Source organism: Salvelinus fontinalis, chromosome 39 (assembly GCF_029448725.1).
Source record: "Salvelinus fontinalis isolate EN_2023a chromosome 39, ASM2944872v1, whole genome shotgun sequence".
Lineage (NCBI taxonomy): Eukaryota > Metazoa > Chordata > Actinopteri > Salmoniformes > Salmonidae > Salvelinus > Salvelinus fontinalis.
In genome coordinates, this window is record NC_074703.1 from 23,822,686 (window position 1) to 23,844,308 (window position 21,623).

A 21,623-nucleotide genomic window follows, 5' to 3' on the forward strand; every position below is an offset into this window, starting at 1 on the left:
AGCATCATCTCATCATCTCCACCAGCAGTTTTAATAGAGGTGAGAGGTAGTGGCGGTCATGAGGAGAGCAGACCCCTGCTAACTTGGCCCTCTTCAGCCTCGCTGCAAACTCAATATGGCTAGCTGTAGTGATAATGTGAAGTTGCTAAGCAACCGAGAGCCACAGTACAGGACACACAGTTCGCTGGCTGACGCCGGAGGTCTCCTGGAAAAGGAGTGATTATAGCTCGGACGCTACAGCACTCCGTGATGGATTTGGAAAGAAAATAACGGGTTCATTCAACACTTAATTTACAGTACAGAGATGCAGGACATTAACTTCTGTATGTATTTTGTATATATTAGTATATATGTCAATGTAATGTGTGATTTATATTCCCTTGAATGTGTCTGAAGGAACTCCTTATTCTATGTCTGTCTGTCTGTGTGTCTGTCCGTGTCTGTCGGTCTGTCCGTGTCTGTCGGTCTGTCCGTGTCTGTCCGTGTCTGTCGGTCTGCCCGTGTCTGTCCGTGTCTGTCGGTCTGCCCGTGTCTGTCGGTCTGCCCGTGTCTGTCGGTCTGCCCGTGTCTGTCGGTCTGCCCGTGTCTGTCGGTCTGCCCGTGTCTGTCGGTCTGCCCGTGTCTGTCGGTCTGCCCGTGTCTGTCGGTCTGCCCGTGTCTGTCGGTCTGCCCGTGTCTGTCGGTCTGCCCGTGTCTGTCGGTCCGCCCGTGTCTGTCGGTCCGCCCGTGTCTGTCGATCCGCCCGTGTCTGTCGGTCCGCCCGTCCCCGTCCGTCTCTGCCCGTCCCCGTCCGTCTCTGCCCGTCCCCGTCCGTCTCTGCCCGTCCCCGTCCGTCTCTGCCCGTCCCCGTCCGTCTCTGCCCGTCCCCGTCCGTCTCTGCCCGTCCCCGTCCGTCTCTGCCTCCCCGTCCGTCTCTGCCTCCCCGTCCGTCTCTGCCTCCCCGTCCGTCTGTCTTTGTCTGTCTCTGCCTCCGTCCGTCTGTCTGTCTTTGTCTATCTTTCTTTGTCTTTTTGTCTGTCTCCGTCTGTGTCTCTCTTTAAACAAACACATAATGCATACTGCAGACTGCCGATCTCGCAAGCCCAGACAATGTCTCCACACAATATTGAGTGACCAATGTAAGCCAGTGACATCATCATTGCCCTCTGACCTCTTGGTAGCGTGCGAGCCCCCCGTTGACGGCGGCGTCAATGACCCCGTTGAGGCACATGGTGAGGGGGTTGATGTTCTGCATCTGCCTGCTCTGGCACTGGGCGATCAGCGTCCGCAACTGCAGGTTCTTGTTCTCGATCACCTCGATGGCGTTCTCCAACGGGCTCACTTCCACCTAGAGGAGGAGAAAACAGTGTGATATGGTATGAGTATATATATACAGACATATGCATAGCTCTATGGAGAGATACAACACACAAAACACACACACACACAATGTGCATAAGTAGAGACAAGAAACACAAAATAAGGCAGGCCACAAACACAATGCATTTTCTCTCTCACACACACACACACACACACACACACACACACACACACAATCTCTCTAATACACAGCCTTCCGTACGCAGCTTGATCCTTCATAAATTACAGAGTAACATTATAATTATGAATCTCATGAATATTATGAATAACGTTAACCCTTCTCTTAAAGGGACATTTCACAATCACTGGGAAAACTTTTCTTCCCATATATATTTTTTTTACTACAAAACATAGAAAAGCACAATTTTCAAAGATGTTGATATAGGTCTACGCTCAGGGAGCTCGGTGGGGCTCTCTGCAAAGTTAGAACATAGCAGGGTCAGCATCGGGCAGTGTGTTGTGAATGGGGTTATATGAGGAGGTTATTGGAGGAGACTCACCAGTTCTCTCTTCTCCACCTCGAACCATCTGGAGATTCCTGGCAGGCTCTGGACCAGGGTTAGTGTCGTCCTCTCCACCCACAAGCTCTGAAAACACACACATATTAGCACACACATGGACATGTTCAGGCAGGCACACACACACTTCATGTTAATGCTGGCAATATACTGCTCGGGAAAAAACACATTCACCCACACATCTGAGCAGCACAGATCACTGCTTTCCTCTCCTGTTAATATATGATGTGTAGGCACCGGTTCATAGAATGTCTAAGTACTACACATCCTCATGGATACAGAGTTCTCATAGCAACAGTCTACACCGATCTACAAATTATGCAGTGTCACTTCATTTAATGAATTAAAACATGATTGTAATATATTCCTCTAATACCTTTCCTTGAACCCGCAATTAGTTTGGAAACGAAATTGCATATTCTGTCCATCCTTTTTACGAGATCATATCGACACAGAATTGATTCATGCTACTTCATATTCCCATATTAAATGTCAAATTTACCTGGCCTGAACAGTGTCTCTCAAGCCCTAACTAGACCCAAAAGAGACAGCTGGGAAACCTAAACCTCAGTACGATATGATACGATGATATCCAACTCATAAAGCTGACGATATTAGGTTAACGAATGGAGATTGAGTGAGCGTGGGTGGGTGGAGTCTGGAGAGACGATATTTAGACTGAGCTCCATGGCCTGCGGTCCAAACACTTAAAGACACGCCCTATCCCCTCAGCCCTCAAATGAAGTGGACACTTCTGATGACGTATCGCGACCGTGCGATGGAGGAAGGAATGATTTTTAAATGGAGCGCCCTTGGCCGGAAATTCTTCACTCGTTCATCCCACGATGATCGTGTGTTCAGCCACCGGTAGCTTGTGGGTCAATTATGAGTGTATGTCTACTTATATGAAATACATAATTATTAATATACACCTACTGTATGATAGCTAGCAAATGAATTAGCTAAATAACGTTAGCCTGCCTAGCTGGAACTGAAGAAGGGAAATGTTGTATTTCTACAATGTCCAAAAACATTTAAATCTTTTACTATAGTAGCAAAATGTCTAATTTATTTGCATTCGTTTTTACTTACACTTGTATGTTGACTTCTCCATTGATGTTGTTTTTAAGTTTTGGCTGACTTTTCTTAGCGGATGTACAATCGTCGCAAATTGAATTATGAGAGTTTCAGCCCCCGGAGTGAACATAACTGTACACTCGCAAAGCCGACTGAAGACGAGGGCTGAGGGGCTTACGTTGCAAACTTCCCTTGCTCGGCTAATCATTTGGACCACCCTCCAAGACGGCGACGGGGATTCCCTCAAGGGCACGAGGCGAGGGTAAGTGGATGAGGGGGTGTCTTTTAAGTGATTGAACCGTAACCAGTCTCAGCCTCTCCTAGCTCAGGAGTCTAATTAGTAGGACTATGAATAAAACAGCACCTGAACACACCAGTATACAGAGAGGAAGACCATGAGACACCCACGCAAGCACTCAATAAACAAGAGAGTGGAGAGAGGGAGGACGAGAGATTGTGAGGGAGGGAGGGAGGGAGGGAGGGAAAGTGAGTAAGGAGACAGATGTATGGTAGACATCAAAGGAAGACACTAACAAGTCCAGAAAGGTGAGATAAGATGGCGAAATGAGCAAAACAAAAAGGCAAAAAGAGAGAGACAAACAGAAAGGCACAGAGGGGTGTTTTTGAGTGCGCAAACACAGCGTGCCCCCCCCCACACCTTGAACTCGTTCTCCTTGTCCTTGGTGCCCTTGTGAAACGGCCTGTCGTATCTGAACCTCCAGATGTGGTTGACCTTATAGAAGCTCTTGATGTTGTCAGGCACGCCGTCTCTCTGCAGCACGTCCTGGTTCTCTGGGATGGGGCTCACCGCGTAGATCTGTAGGTCTGGGCCAGCACGTCAAGGATGCGTACAATAGGTTGGACATGCACACATGAACGCAAGCACAACCCCCCCCCCTCCCCCACCTTGGTTCCACAGGTCTATCCATCCAATTCATGTGTTAATACATCCTTTCCACTAATCACATCCTGTAGCCATTTATCTGAATCTCTACCCCACACTATATCACAATACATACCCCTTTGCAGCAGGACTGGCCTGTGTCAGTGTAGTGCAGGGAGAGCTCATCAGCCCATGGATATAAATAGGGACGGGCATGGGTCCAGGAGCCTCAATGATTAACAACACATGAGGATAACAAAGCTGTATGCTAATACTATTTGAGGGGCCTTGTCTGCTCTAATTGCACTCGGAGAAGAGTCACACACAGAACAGATGACTCGCACGCACACACACAGAGAGAGAGAGAGAGAGCGGCTCCTTCCGAACAGCTGTCCCATCAATCACCAGCGGAGGATCATTAAGATGGCTGCCGCATCCTACAGCCACCTTGTGCATTTTTATTAAGGGATCGATCCCGATCTTCACTAAGCACGCGTGTATGTATTTACAGCACGGGCCAGAGATCTGGCTCAGGACCAAGAGGGAGGGAGTCATACCTTTGGTTTGCTCCTCTATAAACGACATGCTGTAACGGAAGGCTGTACGCAGCGTAAGAAAGCCAAAGTCCAAGGGGTTCCCTGGTTACACTCCTATTATGACGCGCACTGATATCCTTATTCATAAGGAATTATCCGTCTAGTATAATATGTCATTTATATTATTTAGGCCTACTAGACATGTGGGATGCAGTGCACTACTGTGTGTGTGTGTTTTTGGTTTTACTATCCTTGTGGGGACCATCCTCACAAGAATAGTAAAACAAGGAACATTTTGACAAGTGGGGACATTTTGCCGGCCCCCACAAGGAAAAAGGATATTTTAGGCGTAAGAGTTAGGTTAGGCATTAAGGTTATGGTTCAAGGCAGGTTAACCTATTTTCCTCAGACCCGTATACGGGTTGAAAATGGGCGATTTGGGCACTGACATCAGAGCGCTTGTAAGGATTTTGACTGACAACCGTTCATGAACTTGAGCACCGCGAGCGACGAGGAGTTTGCCCCTATCCCTCCTGCTAATTGGGCAACTTTTGCTAATGTTTTGGTTGTCTGAGCGAGAGAAGTGCTGTAAATAAAGAGGACTCAATGTATTTGTAAAGATGACACGTTGAGGATTCGAATAAATACCGCTTTAATGTCATACAAGCAAGCCCAAACACCCGTGAGTCCACATAATAAACTCGTGAAGTATGACAGTGTCAACGTTTATGATCACTACGTTTGATGTACAGTTCAAATATGATGTTGTTGGTGTTATATGGTGTTATTCCGAACAGAATGAGCCTTTGTTTTATTATGAAGAAAATTTGCCGCGGACCTTGCATCTGAAGGCACTGATGACTCCACCAAAATGGTCTGTCTGCTTCTCTAAATTGCCTTGTGAAAGCTAATCATGTTGGCAATAGAACAAGCTTTCAAATGATGCCCGGGGATGGATGGCGGGGATGCAGGGCTGTGTTCCAATCAAAACAACTACAAGTGGGCTTGCTCTGGTTCCTAAACGGCACAGCTTATAGTTGAAGACTCTTCTTTGAGTCATAAATGTGCGTTGACATGACTTAGGGACTGTGCCCACTGGAGAGGTGTGTGACCACTTGGAGACACCAGTTTGACCTCTCACGCAAACCCTTGTCGTTCGTTTGTCTGCACCTACCTCACATTTTCCAAGAACATTCTTATCATGTTACTGAATGTATCTGGGGTATTTTCAGATTTCGTAACAAATGCGGCAAAATGTACAGTAAATGTGAAATGCACGTAAAATCTACAGTGTAATGGTTGGATTCAGTCTTGTCAGGTGAACTGTTGTGTCCTCAACTTTAGTCTAATAATTTTCCCATAATCCTCTAAACTGTTCCTGTTTCATTTCTACCATGGTTATACACGTTTTCCATAAGAAACGTTTCAATTTAGCCCTATCCATATAGGCCAATTCCCACGAGTGTAAAAGGGGTTAGGTTTAAGGTTATGGAAAATAGGATTTTGAATGGGAATCAATTGTTTGGTCCTCACAAGGATGGTAAAACAAACTAGTGTGTGTGTGTGTGTGTGTGTGTGTGTGTGTGTGTGTGTGTGTGTGTGTGTGTGTGTGTGTGTGTGTGCATAATGCACGTAGTCTATGTCAACAGCTCAATAAAGGATACACTGAGCCTCGGCCTGGTAGATAGTCTGGTCAGGCTGGTTGACGTGCTGCATGGCGATGGCGTGGGGGAACTCATTCAGCATGCGCTGCTGGAAGGCCTCCAGCCTCTCGTAGTCATGGCCACGGCACACAAACTCCTTATTCTGCAGACGAGGCATTGACACCATCAGAGGCGGAAGCGAGACAGCACAGGGGTTAGCATGACATCTAGTGGACAGTTAGAGTATCTGCAACAGTTACAGTATCTAGAGCTCAAACCTAATTCTGTAACTTCAAAATAGGATTTGTGATTTCTTTGTAAATATGATAAACACATGCTAACAATTTAGACGAGGTTGCTTACGTTGGTTATGAACGCAGAGTTCAAAGTCCTTTTGAGGAAACTAACAGATTGACAACATACTTCATCAGCAACTTGCTTAGGAGTGCAGATGGAAATTGGGGGGCAAACCCCTGTATGAGCAGTTCTACGGCCTCTTAAATGTCCTTTAACAAAACAACCCGTGGTAGAAAAGAGAGGTACCCTTAGGAAGAAGGGGAACTTCTTGCCATAGAAGCCCACCCTGAAGAACTCTGGCTCCAGTCTCTGCTGGTCCATGATCTTATCATACAGCGATGCCTCCATCATCTGTCAACAGGTAACATCGGGTTACAAAACACTATTAGGCACTATTAGCCACTATGTCATGTTCTACTAATCAACTAAACTGAGAACTGGTCAGGGATCAGTCAGCGTGGAGACATACTGAGAAGGTCTAAAGTAACTCACCCTCATCTTGCTGAGGTTCCTGTAGTCGTAGTAAGACTCGTACTGGTCCGCCAGCTCTCTGCACAGAATGATCCCGTTTTCCCAACACTGAGGAACCAAACACATCATCACATTAACAATGGTTAACATCTCAATTAGGAATGTGTTTTCCCCTTTTCACCTCTTTCACATTAGCGGGATAAGGGTTAAAGGAAAGGAAGCCTCTTTAGAATATTGAGACGCTGACAAAACATGTAAAAATGGCCTGCAGAGGAGACTGGCTGCGGTATGAATGTTGACCACTGGGTGGCGGTAGTGTACTAACAATAACTGTGCCAACTGCCAAGGCAGACCTGCCGTCACAATGTAGGCGCAGCAACCAGCCAACATGCTAATGAAATGAAAGCTTTCCTTTCCTGCTGCGTGTTAATCCCAAGGCAGCGGCAGCTAGCAGATGGCTTTGGTCGTGAACTCACAGGGAAATTGGGCAAAGAATAATGGGGGAGGACATGTTGAATGATTCAGCAGACTAATAATGTGTTGGGAGATGCTGAGCAGAGCATTCAAATGATATTTGCTTTTTCTTATGACACTGTCCCAGGGTAATTGTTAATATAGAGAGAGAGAGTAGGGAGGACGAGAGAACAAGAGATAGAGAATGAAAGCGAGAACGAGAGACAGAAAGAACGAACAAGAGATAAAGGATGACAAAGAGAGTGAAAGAAAGGGCTAGAGAGAGAGAGAGATCCCACCTTCCCCCTGTCAAAGTTCTGTACGATGGTGAGATGGAGGTACTCCTTCCTCTGCCACTCGCTCTGCATGGGGTAGTTGAGGAACTCTCTGAGGGGCCTTTCGGACCACTCCAAGAGCTCGTCATACAACAGGAGAGTGTAGGAGGCTTCTGCACAACACACACAGCACCACACAGTCATGGTTATGCCAAACCCTTGAACCCCGGAACAGCCACACACTTAAAACACACTAAGTTCACACACACACACACACACCACACACACACACACACACACGCACACGGCTTCATTTCCTGGTGATGTTTTACAGTGTACCTGTGTAATTCTGTGCTTTCAGGTGCAGTTCGTACAGCTTGTGGATGTAGCGGATGTACATCTCCTCCTTGTTCAACTCAGTTTTGTAGAAATTCTAGAGACAGGCAACGAGGGGGAGACAGCGAGAGATTGAGGAGGGAGCAAAGTGCACTGATGTTTATCAGCCGCCGAGCAGTAACGAACTCAGCGCTATCTGCCCACATAAACGGGTGCTTTTCAGGCTCGAGTGCTTCGGTCCGTTATATAAGATAAACCTGCAGGACTGAAAGACACCACGCACAACATAAATCCCCCCGGTTGGCATGGTAACAAAGACAACACAGAACATATTGTATTGTATGTGGGGGGGGGGGGGGCTGTGAACTAGTTGAGCCCTGATCTAAAAAGCACGATCATCATAGCAACTTCATCACCAGTGGGAAAGGAACAGAAACACAGCTTTGGTCCTGCTCTCTTAACACAATAGTTGAAAAGGACAAAAGGCTAGCAACAAATACAATGGGGTTTCTATGGTGACAGGAGAGCACTGACTGAATCTGTTCAAGGGCCACAGGCGGAGAGAGCCTGTCACTGACCAGCAGACTGACGGTGCAGCCAATCTTCTTCCCATCCACCTCCCCCAGCTTCATGCAGTCCCTGTAGTCCAGCAGCCTCTCCATCAGACGCGTGACGGTGGCGATGAGAGAGATGCCACTCTCCCTCCACGTCTCCCTCTCGATCTTCTTCAACAGACTGGAATGGCGAGAGAGAGAGAGAGAAATGGACATAGAAGAAAGAAGAGAGCGAGAACGAGAGGAGAGAGAGAAACAAAGAAGGAGAGAAAGCAGAGAAAAAGACAGAAAGAGAGGAGAGAAATAAACTCTTCAACCTTGCTGTCAATCATGTTGTCCCGTCTCCCAGCAGTAAAGGACATCCCTAACAGAAGGACAACACACGATGTGTAGAGTATTGGAGTGTCTTACCTAGGGTACGGACCAAACAGAGGGATTCTACTCCGGGAAAGCAATGGCAAAACAAATTAATAGATTAATAATATCAGCACACACTCACACAAGTTAGTTCAGGGTTAGTGATGTCAGTCAGGTAGATAAGGAAACGGAGTGAAACAAAAAAAAGACCATGTACAGCTATAAAGTGTCTGCATCCCATGTTAGGGAAAACGTCACCAATACATGGAAATAAGCTGTGTCCAGGCCACACATGTAAAAGAGCAATGTGGTGGAGAAGGGAGAGCATTGTGGTGGCACTAAGCGTCACAGTGTTCCTCGCGTGACGGTGGACAAAGGCAGTGACACGTATGGATGTTGGACTGTACGTACTGTAAACTAACGTGCCTTATGCTGAGCTCTAACCTGGTGCAGAAGCGCGTTCATAACGTGGCTACATGAGCGGACTTATAACGCCCATATAAAGCTCATAAAGCATATAGGTCTCAATGAAAGCTGCTGGAACATTCATAAACGGCCCAGTTGGTGTCTGACAAGAAGTGGGACTATGACGTATGGGCTTGCAGTGCGAGAGAGAGAGAATTGCACAAACACCGCACAGACCAACAAAACTCACACACACACACACACACACAAGCACTACAGCACAAAGCATGCAAGGTGACGGGACCAACCTGAGCACACGGACAAGGAGATCTCAGAGAGGAGGCGTGAAGGACTATGGATATGAGAGGAGGTGCTTGTCTGGAGAACTCCCAAAACACTTCCCTTTTTCCCACCCCACATACATCCCTCCATCCCGTCACGAGTCCTCTTACACACGGACAAACTGATCCGGGTACTGACGTTTACAGTACGGCGTGACCGCATGCGCCTTCCCCCTGACTCACATGCTGTTGAAGAGCTCTCTGTACGTCTCGTCCCCTTTGCCTTCCGACATCAGACCGTCCAGTTTGTCGATCAGCTTGGCCTCCACCTGACGAGAGAACAGATTGATTGCATAATCAATCGAGATCAATACACGGATGCCACCGCCGGGTACAGTGGGTAACGGTCTGGTGGGACTGCAATATCCATAAAGTGCCGCCGGGACGTGCTAGTGCTGGTCCCGGCCGGTCCAGTACCAGAGCTATATGAACGGCATAAATACGGACGGCTCTGTCCATTACCTGTTTGAAGTTTCCGCTCCTCCTCTGCTCCCAGTCCATCATGTCGTGGAAGATGGGGATCATGACGTTCCTCAGGTCAGGCTGGGGAACCAGAGTCACCTCCAGGAACGGACCTATCATCGCCGGGATGAAGTTCAACTTGTGCTCACCTGGAGAGAGAGAGGGGAGAGAGCAGGAGAGGGAGCGATGGAGAGAGCAGGAGAGGGCGAGAGAGGGAGATCAACTACGTTCCTCTGAGAGACGAGCAAGAATCCAACGAAGTGACACTGAAGGAGAACGAGAATGTGGCTGCATCGTACCCAAGTTCTGCCACATGCTGTAGATCTCACAACCCATCATCACCCTCATGTCCCCGTACCTGTACAACAAGGTGACACACAGCGCCAGGTCACAACAGCGCCGAAGCCAGCGTGTGAAAAGTGGAGAAAGTTAGTGAGTGTGCACGTAGAACGTTTGTGGCGCGCACGCAGAGACGAGACTTACTTCTCCAGTACCCTCTTCCTCTTGGAGGGAGAGAAGGACTCTAGTTGAAGACAGGGCTGGTTGATGAAGATGACGGACAGATAGAAGTACGAGTCCCACACCTAGGGAGGACGCATTAAACCACATTACAGCATGTCAATAACATGCTTTTTTCACGTTGTTTTTTGTTTTTTAACAAAGAAAGACAAAGTGGAAGTCAGCAGCTCTTACCTTGTAGTCAAACTTGTCATTGAGGAAGTTCTTCCTCAGAGCATCAGAGAGGTACAGGACTGTTGTTATGATTACACTGGGGGGGGAGTGGGCAACAATATTATGTCGATAAACCAAACTATAAGCAGGTGTCAGCTAATAATGAGTAACTATGGAGGGAAACCATTTTGAATCAAGTATGTGGGAAAAGGGGTCTTACTTGTTGGTGACCAACCGCATGACAGTCCAATCTTTCGGGAACATCTCCGGTCGAATCAGAATGCGGAAAACGGTGAAAATCTGCAAGAGGAAGTCCTGAGAAACAGACGAAGGAGCACACTACGTTTACTTTGTTTAACAGCAATTGCCATTCAGCACATCACCAAACTGTGAATCAAAAGTAATGTATTCAGAGTGGGAGTGCATTCATGATATCCATAGTGTTCAATGAATTCCTTCCTATTACTGTGAACTTAGTGACCCCTCTCTCTCCATCGAACCTCTTCCTCAACCCCTGGCATTACTGTTCCTCATTAAGCACAGACACACTCCTGCTACTGACTATGACACACAAGCTGAGTGTGGTGTGTGTGTGTGTGTGTGTGTGTGTGTGTGTGTGTGTGTGTGTGTGTGTGTGTGTGTGTGTGTGTGTGTGTGTGTGTGTGTGTGTGTGTGTGTGTGTGTGTGTGTGTGTGTGTGTGTGTGTGTGTGTGTGTGTGTGTGTGTGTGTGTGTGTAGCCTTACCCTCAGGTCATCTTTGCTGGTGAAGGCCTGCAGGAGCTGCTGGTAATGTTTATCACTCATCTGTCTGAGGAGAGCCAGCAGGCACGCCACAAACTCCCCCTGTAGACAGAGAGAGAGAGAGAGAGAGAGAGAGAGAGAGAGAGAGAGAGAGAGAGAGAGAGAGAGAGAGAGAGAGAGAGAGAGAGAGAGAGAGAGAGAGAGAGACACGGAGACACGGAGACAGAGAGAGAAATGTAGAGAGAGACAGAGAGAGAAATGGAGAGAGAGACAGAGCGAGAGAGAGAGACAGAGAGAGAAATGTAGAGAGAGACAGAGAGAAATGTAGAGAGAGACAGAGCAAGAGAGAGAGAGAGACAGAGAGAGAAATGTAGAGAGAGACAGAGAGAGAAATGGAGAGACAGAGAGAAATGGAGAGACAGAGAGAGAGACAGAGCGAGAGACAGAGAGACAGAGACAGAGAGAGAGACAGAGACAGCGAGACAGAGAGACAGACAGAGAGAGAGAGAAACAGCTTTTAACATCTGGGACATTGGCCACATATACTATATCTCACAATGAGAGAGCTGGAAGACCATGTATCTCAATGCAAGACCTGTAAATACTACAGTCAGTACAGGCTGGGAGAGAAATAAAGTGGTTATTTTCTACTTTTTTAGGTGGTTTGACATTTGGCAAAATGTGAAATGGAAATGTAAGAGAATGGTTCTCTCTGAACTCGGCTGTGGTTAAGAGCAGGACAGAAGTACAGCTCTTTTTGACCACAAATGCAGTTTCAATCAGTGACCTTAAAACCTCATGCTATATTTAGAATGACTAGCAGTTAGACACACACACACACACACACAGAACACACACACACTGACCGTGATGTCCTGGAACTGCAGTCTCATATTGGTCCCGGCTGGTTGTGGCCTGTTAGTGATCTCAAGGATGGTCCTCATCAGTACAACCAGCAGACTGTCCACTATCAGATCCACCTCCTCAGAAACCACCGGCTCCTAGGGACACACACAAGTTCATATTAACTTTCACACAGGTACATAATCATGCCTGAAGTTTGCATGTGTACACACACACGCACATTACCCATACAGACAGTATGAAAACATACGAGACACAAAAAGATAGACCACTAGCCAATACGTAAACAAATTGGACACACATTAGTGTGGGTGTGTGTGTGTGTGTGTGTCAGACTGGCTGCTCCTGCTGTCACATCATCTTAGCCATGTTCACAGTCCGGTCTCTCAGCGTGTGTGTGTGTGTGTGTGTGACTAGCTGCTTCTCAGCCAAACAGGCCAGCACCATGTCAAGGTCAGGACGAGACTTAACACGATCACAGGGACAAACTGCCACATCCACACTTTCATGTTTCATTGATGGATTGCAATTGGATTGGATTGTTTATTTGTTCTGGCACCTAGCTATCTGTTTACTTCATTACTTGATCAATGAAGCAGATTTATTGGACTCTAATGTCAGTCTGGCAGGTTTTGCTAGTTTGTTTTAAAACGCCACACAAACAAACAAAGCGGTGTTCAGATCACAATACACATTGTTGTCATCAAATATCCAAGGGAACCATAACATTTTTCAGCAATGCCTTTCGAGCTACTAACAGTGAGTTAGGTAACCTCGATCTCAAACCGTGCACAATTTGTCATCCGCCCATGACTAAACGTGAGGTGGCTGCCTAAAAGACTACACTACCCATGGTGCTCTGCTGTAGCTGTACTCACGGTGGCGACAGAGTCGTACTTCCTGACGAGAGAGAGCATGCTGGTGAGGATACGGGCACACATCACCAGGTCTCTCTGCTCCTGCATGTGGGCGTGCAACAGACGCAACACCACCGGGAGCAGGATGCACCTCGACTCTGGAATGCACACAAGTACACACGCTTGAAAATGAAAATACACACACACACACACACTCACAGACACACGGACACAAAATGACAAGCATGTATGTTCTGCTCAAACACCTGTTTTTAAGTTTTTATCCCTCTCTTTGGGTGTGATTTTAACCCCTACCCTTGCCTCTGAGCAAGCAGCTAATAAAATGTTACCACGGATATTTGTGTGAGTATATAATTATCATTAACTACAATTAACTGGCAAGTGCGCCTGTGTAGGTATGTAATTACTAGCAATTGTGCATAATCATGTGTGCGCGATATGTGTGTGCGTACATAACCCCCAAATGTTTGCTTGTGAGTGTTGTGTAAGTTATTAAATATTGTGTGTGTGTGTGCGTTCCTACCTGTGTTGGTGTACAGCTGGCTCTCCACGGTCTTGGCGATACAATGTAGCTTGACGGCTTCCAGGGGACACTCAGCGTGAGCGGTGGCGGGCAGGCTGCCCAGCGTCTCCCTGACGAAGCCTGCCACCTCCCTCGCAGTGAAGATCTTCAGCAGCTCCCCGTACACCGCAGGGAACGTCCTCAGGAACACCGCCTGGGAATACACAGACATAAACAGACACTGTATAAATATACAGTGGCTTGCGAAAGTATTCACCCCCCTTTGACATTTTTCCTATTTTGTTGCCTTACAACCTGGAATTAAAATGGATTTTTGGGGGGGTTGTATCATTTGATTTACACAACATGCCTACCACTTTGAAGATGCAAAATATAATAAGACCAAAAAAAATGAAAACTTGAGCATGCATAACTATTCACCCCCCCAAAGTCAATACTTTGTAGAGCCACCTTTTGCAGCAGTTACAGCTCTAAGTCTCTTGGGGGATGTCTCTATAAGCTTGGCACATCTAGCCACTGGGATTTTCTACCATTCTTCAAGGCAAAACTGCTCCAGGTCCTTCAAGTTGGATGGGTTCCGCTGGTGTACAACAATCTTTAAGTCATACCACAGATTCTCAATTGGGTTGAGGTGTGGTCTTTGACTAGGCCATTCCAAGACATTGAAATGTTTCCCCTTAAACCACTCAAGTTTTGCTTTAGCAGTCGGCTTAGGGTCATTGTCCTGCTGGAAGGTGAACCTCTGTCCCAGTCTCAAATCTCTGGAAGACTGAAACAGGTTTCCTGCAAGAATTTCCCTGTATTTAGCACCATCCATCATTCCTTCAATTCTGACCAGTTTCCCAGTCTCTGCCGATGAAAAACATCTCCACAGCATGATGCTGCCACCACCATGCTTCACTGTGGGGATGGTGTTTTCAGGGTGATGAGAGGTGTTGGATTTGCACCATAGCGTTTTCCTTGATGGCCAAAAAGCTCAATTTAGTCTCATCTAACCAGAGTACCTTCTTCCATATGTTTGGGGAGATTTTCTGGCCACTCTTCCGTAAAGCCCAGCTCTGTGGAGTGTTCGGCTTAAAGTGGTCCTATGGACAGATACTCAAATCTCTGCTGTGGAGCTTTCCAGCTCCTTAAGGGTTATGGTGCTCCGTGGGATGTCCCTGACCTGTTTGGAGAGCTCCTTGATCTTCATGGTGTCGCTTGCTTGGTGGTGCCCCTTGCTTAGTGGTGTTGCAGACTCTGGGGCCTTTCAGAACAGGTGTATATATACTGAGATCATGTGATAGATCATGTGACACTTAAATAAAGTCCACCTGTGTGCAATCTAACTAATCATGTGACTTCTGAAGGTAATTGGTTGCAACAGATCTTATTTAGGGGCTTCATAGCAAAGGGGGTGAATACATACGCACGCAACACTTTTCCGTACAATTTTGTTTTTTTTCATTTCACTTCACCAATTTGGACTATTTTGTGTATGTCCATTACATGAAATCCAAATAAAAATCAAATTAAATTACAGGTTGTAATGCAACCTAGGAAAAATGCCAAGGGGACGAATAATTTTGCAAGGCACAGTAGCTATCTAACAGTATGTAGTACAGGTTTCTAGCGAAAGTGACTTACGGTTAACACATAAGCTACTTTATAGTCAGTATACTGTATGTGCCTTATGATAAAATGGTACTCAAACCATATACAGTTATGTGTAGGACCCCAACACACTTATCTAGGAGGCTTTTACCTAAAGTCATCAACAGTTACAGTAACAAATAGGATACTGTATATTCAGTAAATGTGGCCCATGAGAAATCAAACCAATCATAACCAATGCTTCAACCGATACAGTCTAGGACCCCAACACACACAGCAGAACGTCTATTCTATGCCTGTACAGTAACACAATTCCACGACAGTATAATATAAGTTATATCTTGATATCCCTTATCTCTAACCTACAGTGCCTTCAGAAAGCATTCCTACCCCTTGACTCAATCCACATTGTGTTGTGTTATAACCCACCAGATAGCATATGAACGTGTCATAAGCAATGGCGAAATGTGTAGAATTGAGACTGGGTTTTTGTGGGTACTATTTAATGAAGCTGAGGACTTGTGAGGCGTCTGTTTCTCAAACTAGACACTCTAATGTACTTGTCCTTTGTGCTCAGTTGTGCCTCCTCTTTCTATTCTGGTTAGAGACAGTTTGTTCTGTGAAGGGAGAAGTACACAGCGTTGTGCGAGATCTTCAGTTTCTTGGCAATTTATCGCATAGAATAGCCTTCATTTCTCAGAACAAGAATAGATTGACGAGTTTCAGAAGAAAGGTCTTTGTTTCTGGCAATTTTGAGCCTGTAATCGAACCCACAAATGCTGATGCCCCAGATACTCAACTAGTCTAAAGAAGGCCAGTTTTATTGCTTCTTTAATCAGTACAACAGTTTTCATCTGTGCTAACATAATTGCAAAAGGGTTTTCTAATTATCAATTTGCCTTTTTAAAATGATAAACTTGGATTAGCTAACATTGGATTAGCTAACATAACGTACCAGGACTTTGCTGATAATGGACCTCTGTACGCCTATGTAGATATTCCATAAAAAATCTGCCACTTATAGCTACAATAGTCATTTACAAAATTAACAATGTCTACACTGTATTTCTGATCAATTTTATGTTATTTTAATTGACAAAAAATGTGCTTTTCTTTCAAAAACAAGGAAAATTTGAAGTGACCCCAAACTTTTCAACGGTAGTGTATATGCAAAGGTATGTGGACACCCCTTCAAATTAGTGTATATGGCTGTTTCAGCCACACCCGTTGCTGACAGGTGTATAACATCGAGCACACAGCCATGCAATCTCCATAGACAAACATTGTCAGTAGAATGGCCTTACTGAAGAGCTCAGTGACTTCCAACGCGGCACCGTCATAGGAAGCCACCTTTCCAACAAGTCAGTTCATCAAATTTCTGCCCTGCTATAGCTGGCCCTGTGAACTGTAAGTGCCGTTATTGTGAAGTGGAAACGTTTAGGAGCAACAATGGCTCAGCTGTGAAGTGGTAGGCCACACAAGCTCACAGAATGTGAGTGCTGAAGCCCGTAGCCCGTAAAAAATCTGTCCTCGGTTGCCAATGTGTAGTGTAGCATGAGAAGAGCTTTAAAATATATATATATTTTTTTATCTCTGCCCCATGGCAAATGTGTAGAATTGAAGGTAATTCGATGTAAAACTGCTAAATAAATCTCATCCTAATGGCAAAATTGGAATTTACATTTATGCTGATCTCCAATCCCAAACCACTGGCCTTCATGGACAGTTTGCCATGTAGGCAGCATTCATTAATGCCTCCAACACACCTAATCCAGAGGTGCCATCAACAGCAGCACAGTGTAATACAGGACGAGGGGGAGGGGGCGGAAGGCGCCAGATTAACATGGATTAGGAGTGGCCTGACCTGCATTCTCCTATAGCCATTGTTCTGTTCTGTTGTAGATCACGATTACAATAGCTCAGCAATCAGCCATTTGTTTTACTGGATTGTGCTAAGAGGTGCACACTGTTACTGTCGCTGTTCTGACAGAGAGCCTCTGTGTCTAGTTAAAAGGATTTCCCGGCGGCACTGGAAGGGAGGACAGGTGGAGCAGCATGATGACACCGGGGCGTAATAACAACCCACACAAGGTGAAAAGAACAGTGCAGTGTGTGGTGAGGATCTCCAGCAGAGAGTGAGAGGCAGAGTGAATGGTCACTCACGCAACAGGGTGAACACACAGACTGACGGGCCAGGTCATCATCAGCTGGATTCATTAGGGTGGGCTGCTGTGGGAGTTTACACAGCTAAGTGTGCAGTAAACACACACACACACACACCCCAGTGGCTTATATCTTAGTGTGCAACCATGAATTAGACCCACACATTATCTGTAAGGGGCCCAAGGGTGAGACAGGCTGGAGGCCACTGGGGAGAGATGATTATTAGAGAGAGCAAGGACACACACACACACACACACACATATAATGTATTACTGTAGATTAGGATCTCAAGGATTTGGGGGGAGGAGGACAAGGTCTCTGGTGTATAATAAGCACATAAGCACACACACACCCTCATACTACCGTGTGTGTCTGTACAAACAAAGACATCAGCTGAAGACGGAGACACGCAGACACGTGAAGACACAAACGCTACACTGTGTGCAATTCAGATTATTTGTGGGTGTGTTTAGCAGCTTTGTTTTAGTCTTCCTGGAGAGCAGTTCAGCCTGGTTTGTTGCTGTGCAGCCCCCCCAAGACAAAGTATGAATTACAAAGTATCTCCAGGGCTTATTATCTGCGTGAAATTCAATTAAAAACATTTTCTTACAAATCAAACGGAATTAAGTGGGATTGCTTATTGCTTGAAACATCACACACACACACACACCACACACACACACACACACACACAGAGAAGCCTGCCACCTGCTGTTATTGCCCATCGCAAATAAAGCAAGCCAGACCAGGATGCAATGCTGATGACCTCTGTGCTCTCTATCAATCATGTGGGGCATGTTTCATGTCTGCACTGCGTCAAGCCACTGTGTCAGTATCAGGTGCACACACACACACCGTCACAAAAACACACACACACCGACACACCTGTGTCTGCGTGACGGGGCTGGTGATCTTGTTCTCCTGGGACAGGAAGAAGCGGATGGACATGAAGAGCTCGTGGACGCAGCAGCGGAACTCCTCCTCGCTCTGACCCCCCGTGGCGAGGGCGAAGAGACGCCGGGACTGGATGATGTACTTAAAGATGTACTCAGTGGCCTGGGGGGGGGAACATAAAGAAACACACAGTTACTCCCTGATAACATCACTCATCCACCATAATGCTAGACAACACTGGTATTAAAACATCATGGGGAAACATATTAGTGTCGTTGAATGTGGGTCCCTGCAATTATGTGTGCTACTAGGCCCATTAAAAGTAACGTGTTACGGAAATGTTGAACACCCAAGGTGTAGTATTACCACTTTTGAAACTGCATGCAGTAACAATATGAGAGAGAAGTGGCGAAAAGAGACTAATGAACGATACAGAGATATCCTCAACACACGCTGAAGAGGATGTGTGTGTGTGTGTGTGTGTGTGTGTGTGTGCGTGCGTTCAGGAGCACACACTCACCTTGAGGACCTGCTGAATGTGATCTTGGTGCTCAGCGTCTATGATGCGATCCACGTACCACTTCAGTACTTTGATCAGGTCCCTGCGAGAGAGAAAAACACACACACACACACACACACGTCTGGCATCAACTACTGAACTCGACCTTTCTCTGCGGATCACAACGCATTTCCACCAACAATCCCAAGCATCCACCTACACATCCCAGAGGCACAACACACAAAGAACGCCTTGGTGTGGCGCGAGTGAACGCTTTATAGCGCATGTCAAATATTTGCGTATGATACACCGCTATTGTTAAAAATGTATGGCGATGGTGTTCATCAACAACGTCTAAGGCTGAACAACCTTCGTTCGTGTTCTGTTTATTCGACAAAAAGATATAGAACCCAGGGATTGGTTTATAAAACGTCTGTGTGTGGCTGTGCGATGGTGCGATCACAATATTTTCAAATTCACACTGTGTAGTGTATTAACACTAATGGCCAGGTTTGAGAGAGCACACCCTTACAGATAATTGAACAAAATCATCAGAGACAGTATGAGTACAAGCAAAGGGGAAATGGTGGAGAGAGCACTGTAATTTCCACGGAATGAACATGTGTGTGGGAGATGTGTCGCCTGCTTTTCTGTGATTGGACTGTGATCGCAGGTTGATTGGTTTTTTGGGTACATAGCGTACTGAAGAGACAGCCACCATTTTGTTGGACATAATCAGCCAATAAAGTGTACAATCTTATTTCTATTACTGAATTGATACACTACATGGTCAAAAGTATGTGGACACCTGCTCGACGTACAGCTCATTCCAAAATCACGAGCATTAATATGGAGTCGGTCCCCCCTTTTGCTGCGATAACAGCCTCCACTCTTCTGGGAAGGCGTTCCACTAGACGCCGGAACATTGCTGCAGAGATTTACTTCCATTCAGCCACAACAGCATTAGTGAGGTCGGGCACTGATGTTGGGCGACTAGGGCTGGCTCGCAGTCGGCGTTCCAATTCATTCCAAAGGTGTTCGATGGGGTTGAGGTCAAGGCTCTGTGCAGGCCAGTCAAGTTCTTCTACAACAATATCGACAAACAATTTCTATATGGACCTCGTTTTGTGCACGGGGGCATTGTCATGCTGAAACAGGAAAGGGCCTTCACCAAACTGTTGCCACAAAGTTGGAAGCACAGAATTGTCTAGAATGTCATTGTGTTGTTAAATTAAAATGTCATTATGTCCCTTCACTGGAACTAAGGGGCCTAGCCCAAACCATGTAAAACAGCCCCAGACCATTCTTCCTCCTCCACCAAACTTTACAGTTGGCACAATGCAGTCGAGCAGGTAGCGTTATCCTAGCATCCGCCAAACCTAGATTCGTCCGTCAGACTGCGAGATAGTGGAGCATGATTCATCACTTCAGAGAACGCGTTTCCACCTCTCCAGAATCCAATGGCGGTGAGCTTTACACCACTCTAGCCGACGCTTGGCATTGTGGATGGTGATCTTAGGCTTGTGTGGCTGCTCGTCCATGGAAACCCATTTCATGCAGCTCCCAACGAACAGTTGCAACCGAGGACAGACAATTTTTTACGCGCTACGGGCTTCAGCACTCACATTCTGTGAGCTTGTGTGGCCTACCACTTCACAGCTGAGCCATTGTTGCTCCTAAACGTTTCCACTTCACAATAACAGCACTTACAGTTCACAGGGTCAGCTATAGCAGGGCAGAAATTTGACGAACTGACTTGTTGGGAAAGGTGGCATCCTATGACGGTGCCACATTGAAAGTCACTGAGCTCTTCAGTAAGGCCATTCTACTGCCAATGTTTGTCTATGGCGATTGCATGGCTTTGTGCTCAATTTTATACACCTGTCAGAAACGGGTGTGGCTGAAACAGCCATATACACTAATTTGAAGGCGTGTCCACATACCTTTGCATATACACTACCGTTGAAAAGTTTGGGGTCACTTCAAATTTTCCTTGTTTTTGAAAGAAAAGCACATTTTTTGTCAATTAAAATAACATAAAATTGATCAAAAATACAGTGTAGACATTGTTAATTTTGTAAATGACTATTGTAGCTATAAGTGGCAGATTTTTTATGGAATATCTACATAGGCGTACAGAGGCCCATTATCAGCAACCAGGTGTTCCAATGGCACGTTATGTTAGATAATCCAAGTTTATCATTTTAAAAGGCTAATTGATAATTAGAAAACCCTTTTGCAATTCTGTTAGCACAGATGAAAACTGTTGTACTGATTAAAGAAGCAATAAAACTGGCCTTCTTTAGACTAGTTGAGTATCTGGGGCATCAGCATTTGTGGGTTCGATTACAGGCTCAAAATGGCCAGAAACAAAGACCTTTCTTCTGAAACTCGTCAATCTATTCTTGTTCTGAGAAATTATGGCTATTCCATGCGAGAAATTGCCAAGAAATTGAAAATCTCGCACAACGTTGTGTACTACTCCCTTCATAGAACATCGCAAACTGGCTCTAACCAGAATAGAAAGAGGCGGCCCCGGTGCACAACTGAGCAAGAAGACAAGTACATTAGAGTGTCTAGTTTGAGAAACAGACGCCTCACAAGTCCTCAGCTACATTAAATAGTACCCACAAAACCCAGTCTCAACATCAACAGTGAAGAGCGACACCGGGATGCTGGCCTTCTAGGCAGAGTTGCAAAGAAAAGCCATATCTCAGACTGGCCAATAAAAAGAAAAGATTAAGATGGGCAAAAGAACACAGACACGGGACAGAGGAAGATTGGGAAAAAGTGTTATGCACAGACAAATCTAAGTTTGAGGTGTTTCGA

General features: G+C 45.9%; 1 protein-coding gene across 3 annotated transcripts in view; it reads right to left on the bottom strand.

Moving 5' to 3' along the window:
- LOC129838787 (dedicator of cytokinesis protein 4-like) overlaps positions 1–21,623 on the bottom strand; it is a 145,720-nt gene that overhangs the window by 31,312 nt on the left and 92,785 nt on the right. For 2 of the 3 annotated variants that reach the window (XM_055905962.1, XM_055905960.1), the window contains exons 21-42: positions 18,816–18,897; positions 18,287–18,457; positions 13,646–13,838; positions 13,123–13,259; positions 12,247–12,381; positions 11,384–11,482; positions 10,860–10,954; positions 10,661–10,736; positions 10,451–10,551; positions 10,267–10,325; positions 9,968–10,116; positions 9,689–9,774; positions 8,814–8,840; positions 8,427–8,583; positions 7,852–7,945; positions 7,537–7,685; positions 6,806–6,892; positions 6,560–6,664; positions 6,038–6,179; positions 3,613–3,779; positions 1,860–1,946; positions 1,151–1,327 (exon numbers count right to left, since the gene is read on the bottom strand). In XM_055905962.1, the coding sequence (XP_055761937.1) occupies positions 1,151–1,327; positions 1,860–1,946; positions 3,613–3,779; positions 6,038–6,179; positions 6,560–6,664; positions 6,806–6,892; positions 7,537–7,685; positions 7,852–7,945; positions 8,427–8,583; positions 8,814–8,840; positions 9,689–9,774; positions 9,968–10,116; positions 10,267–10,325; positions 10,451–10,551; positions 10,661–10,736; positions 10,860–10,954; positions 11,384–11,482; positions 12,247–12,381; positions 13,123–13,259; positions 13,646–13,838; positions 18,287–18,457; positions 18,816–18,897 (2,575 nt within the window). The remainder of the gene's footprint in view (positions 1–1,150; positions 1,328–1,859; positions 1,947–3,612; positions 3,780–6,037; positions 6,180–6,559; positions 6,665–6,805; positions 6,893–7,536; positions 7,686–7,851; positions 7,946–8,426; positions 8,584–8,813; positions 8,841–9,688; positions 9,775–9,967; positions 10,117–10,266; positions 10,326–10,450; positions 10,552–10,660; positions 10,737–10,859; positions 10,955–11,383; positions 11,483–12,246; positions 12,382–13,122; positions 13,260–13,645; positions 13,839–18,286; positions 18,458–18,815; positions 18,898–21,623) is intronic. The other variant, XM_055905961.1, reaches the window with a different exon arrangement.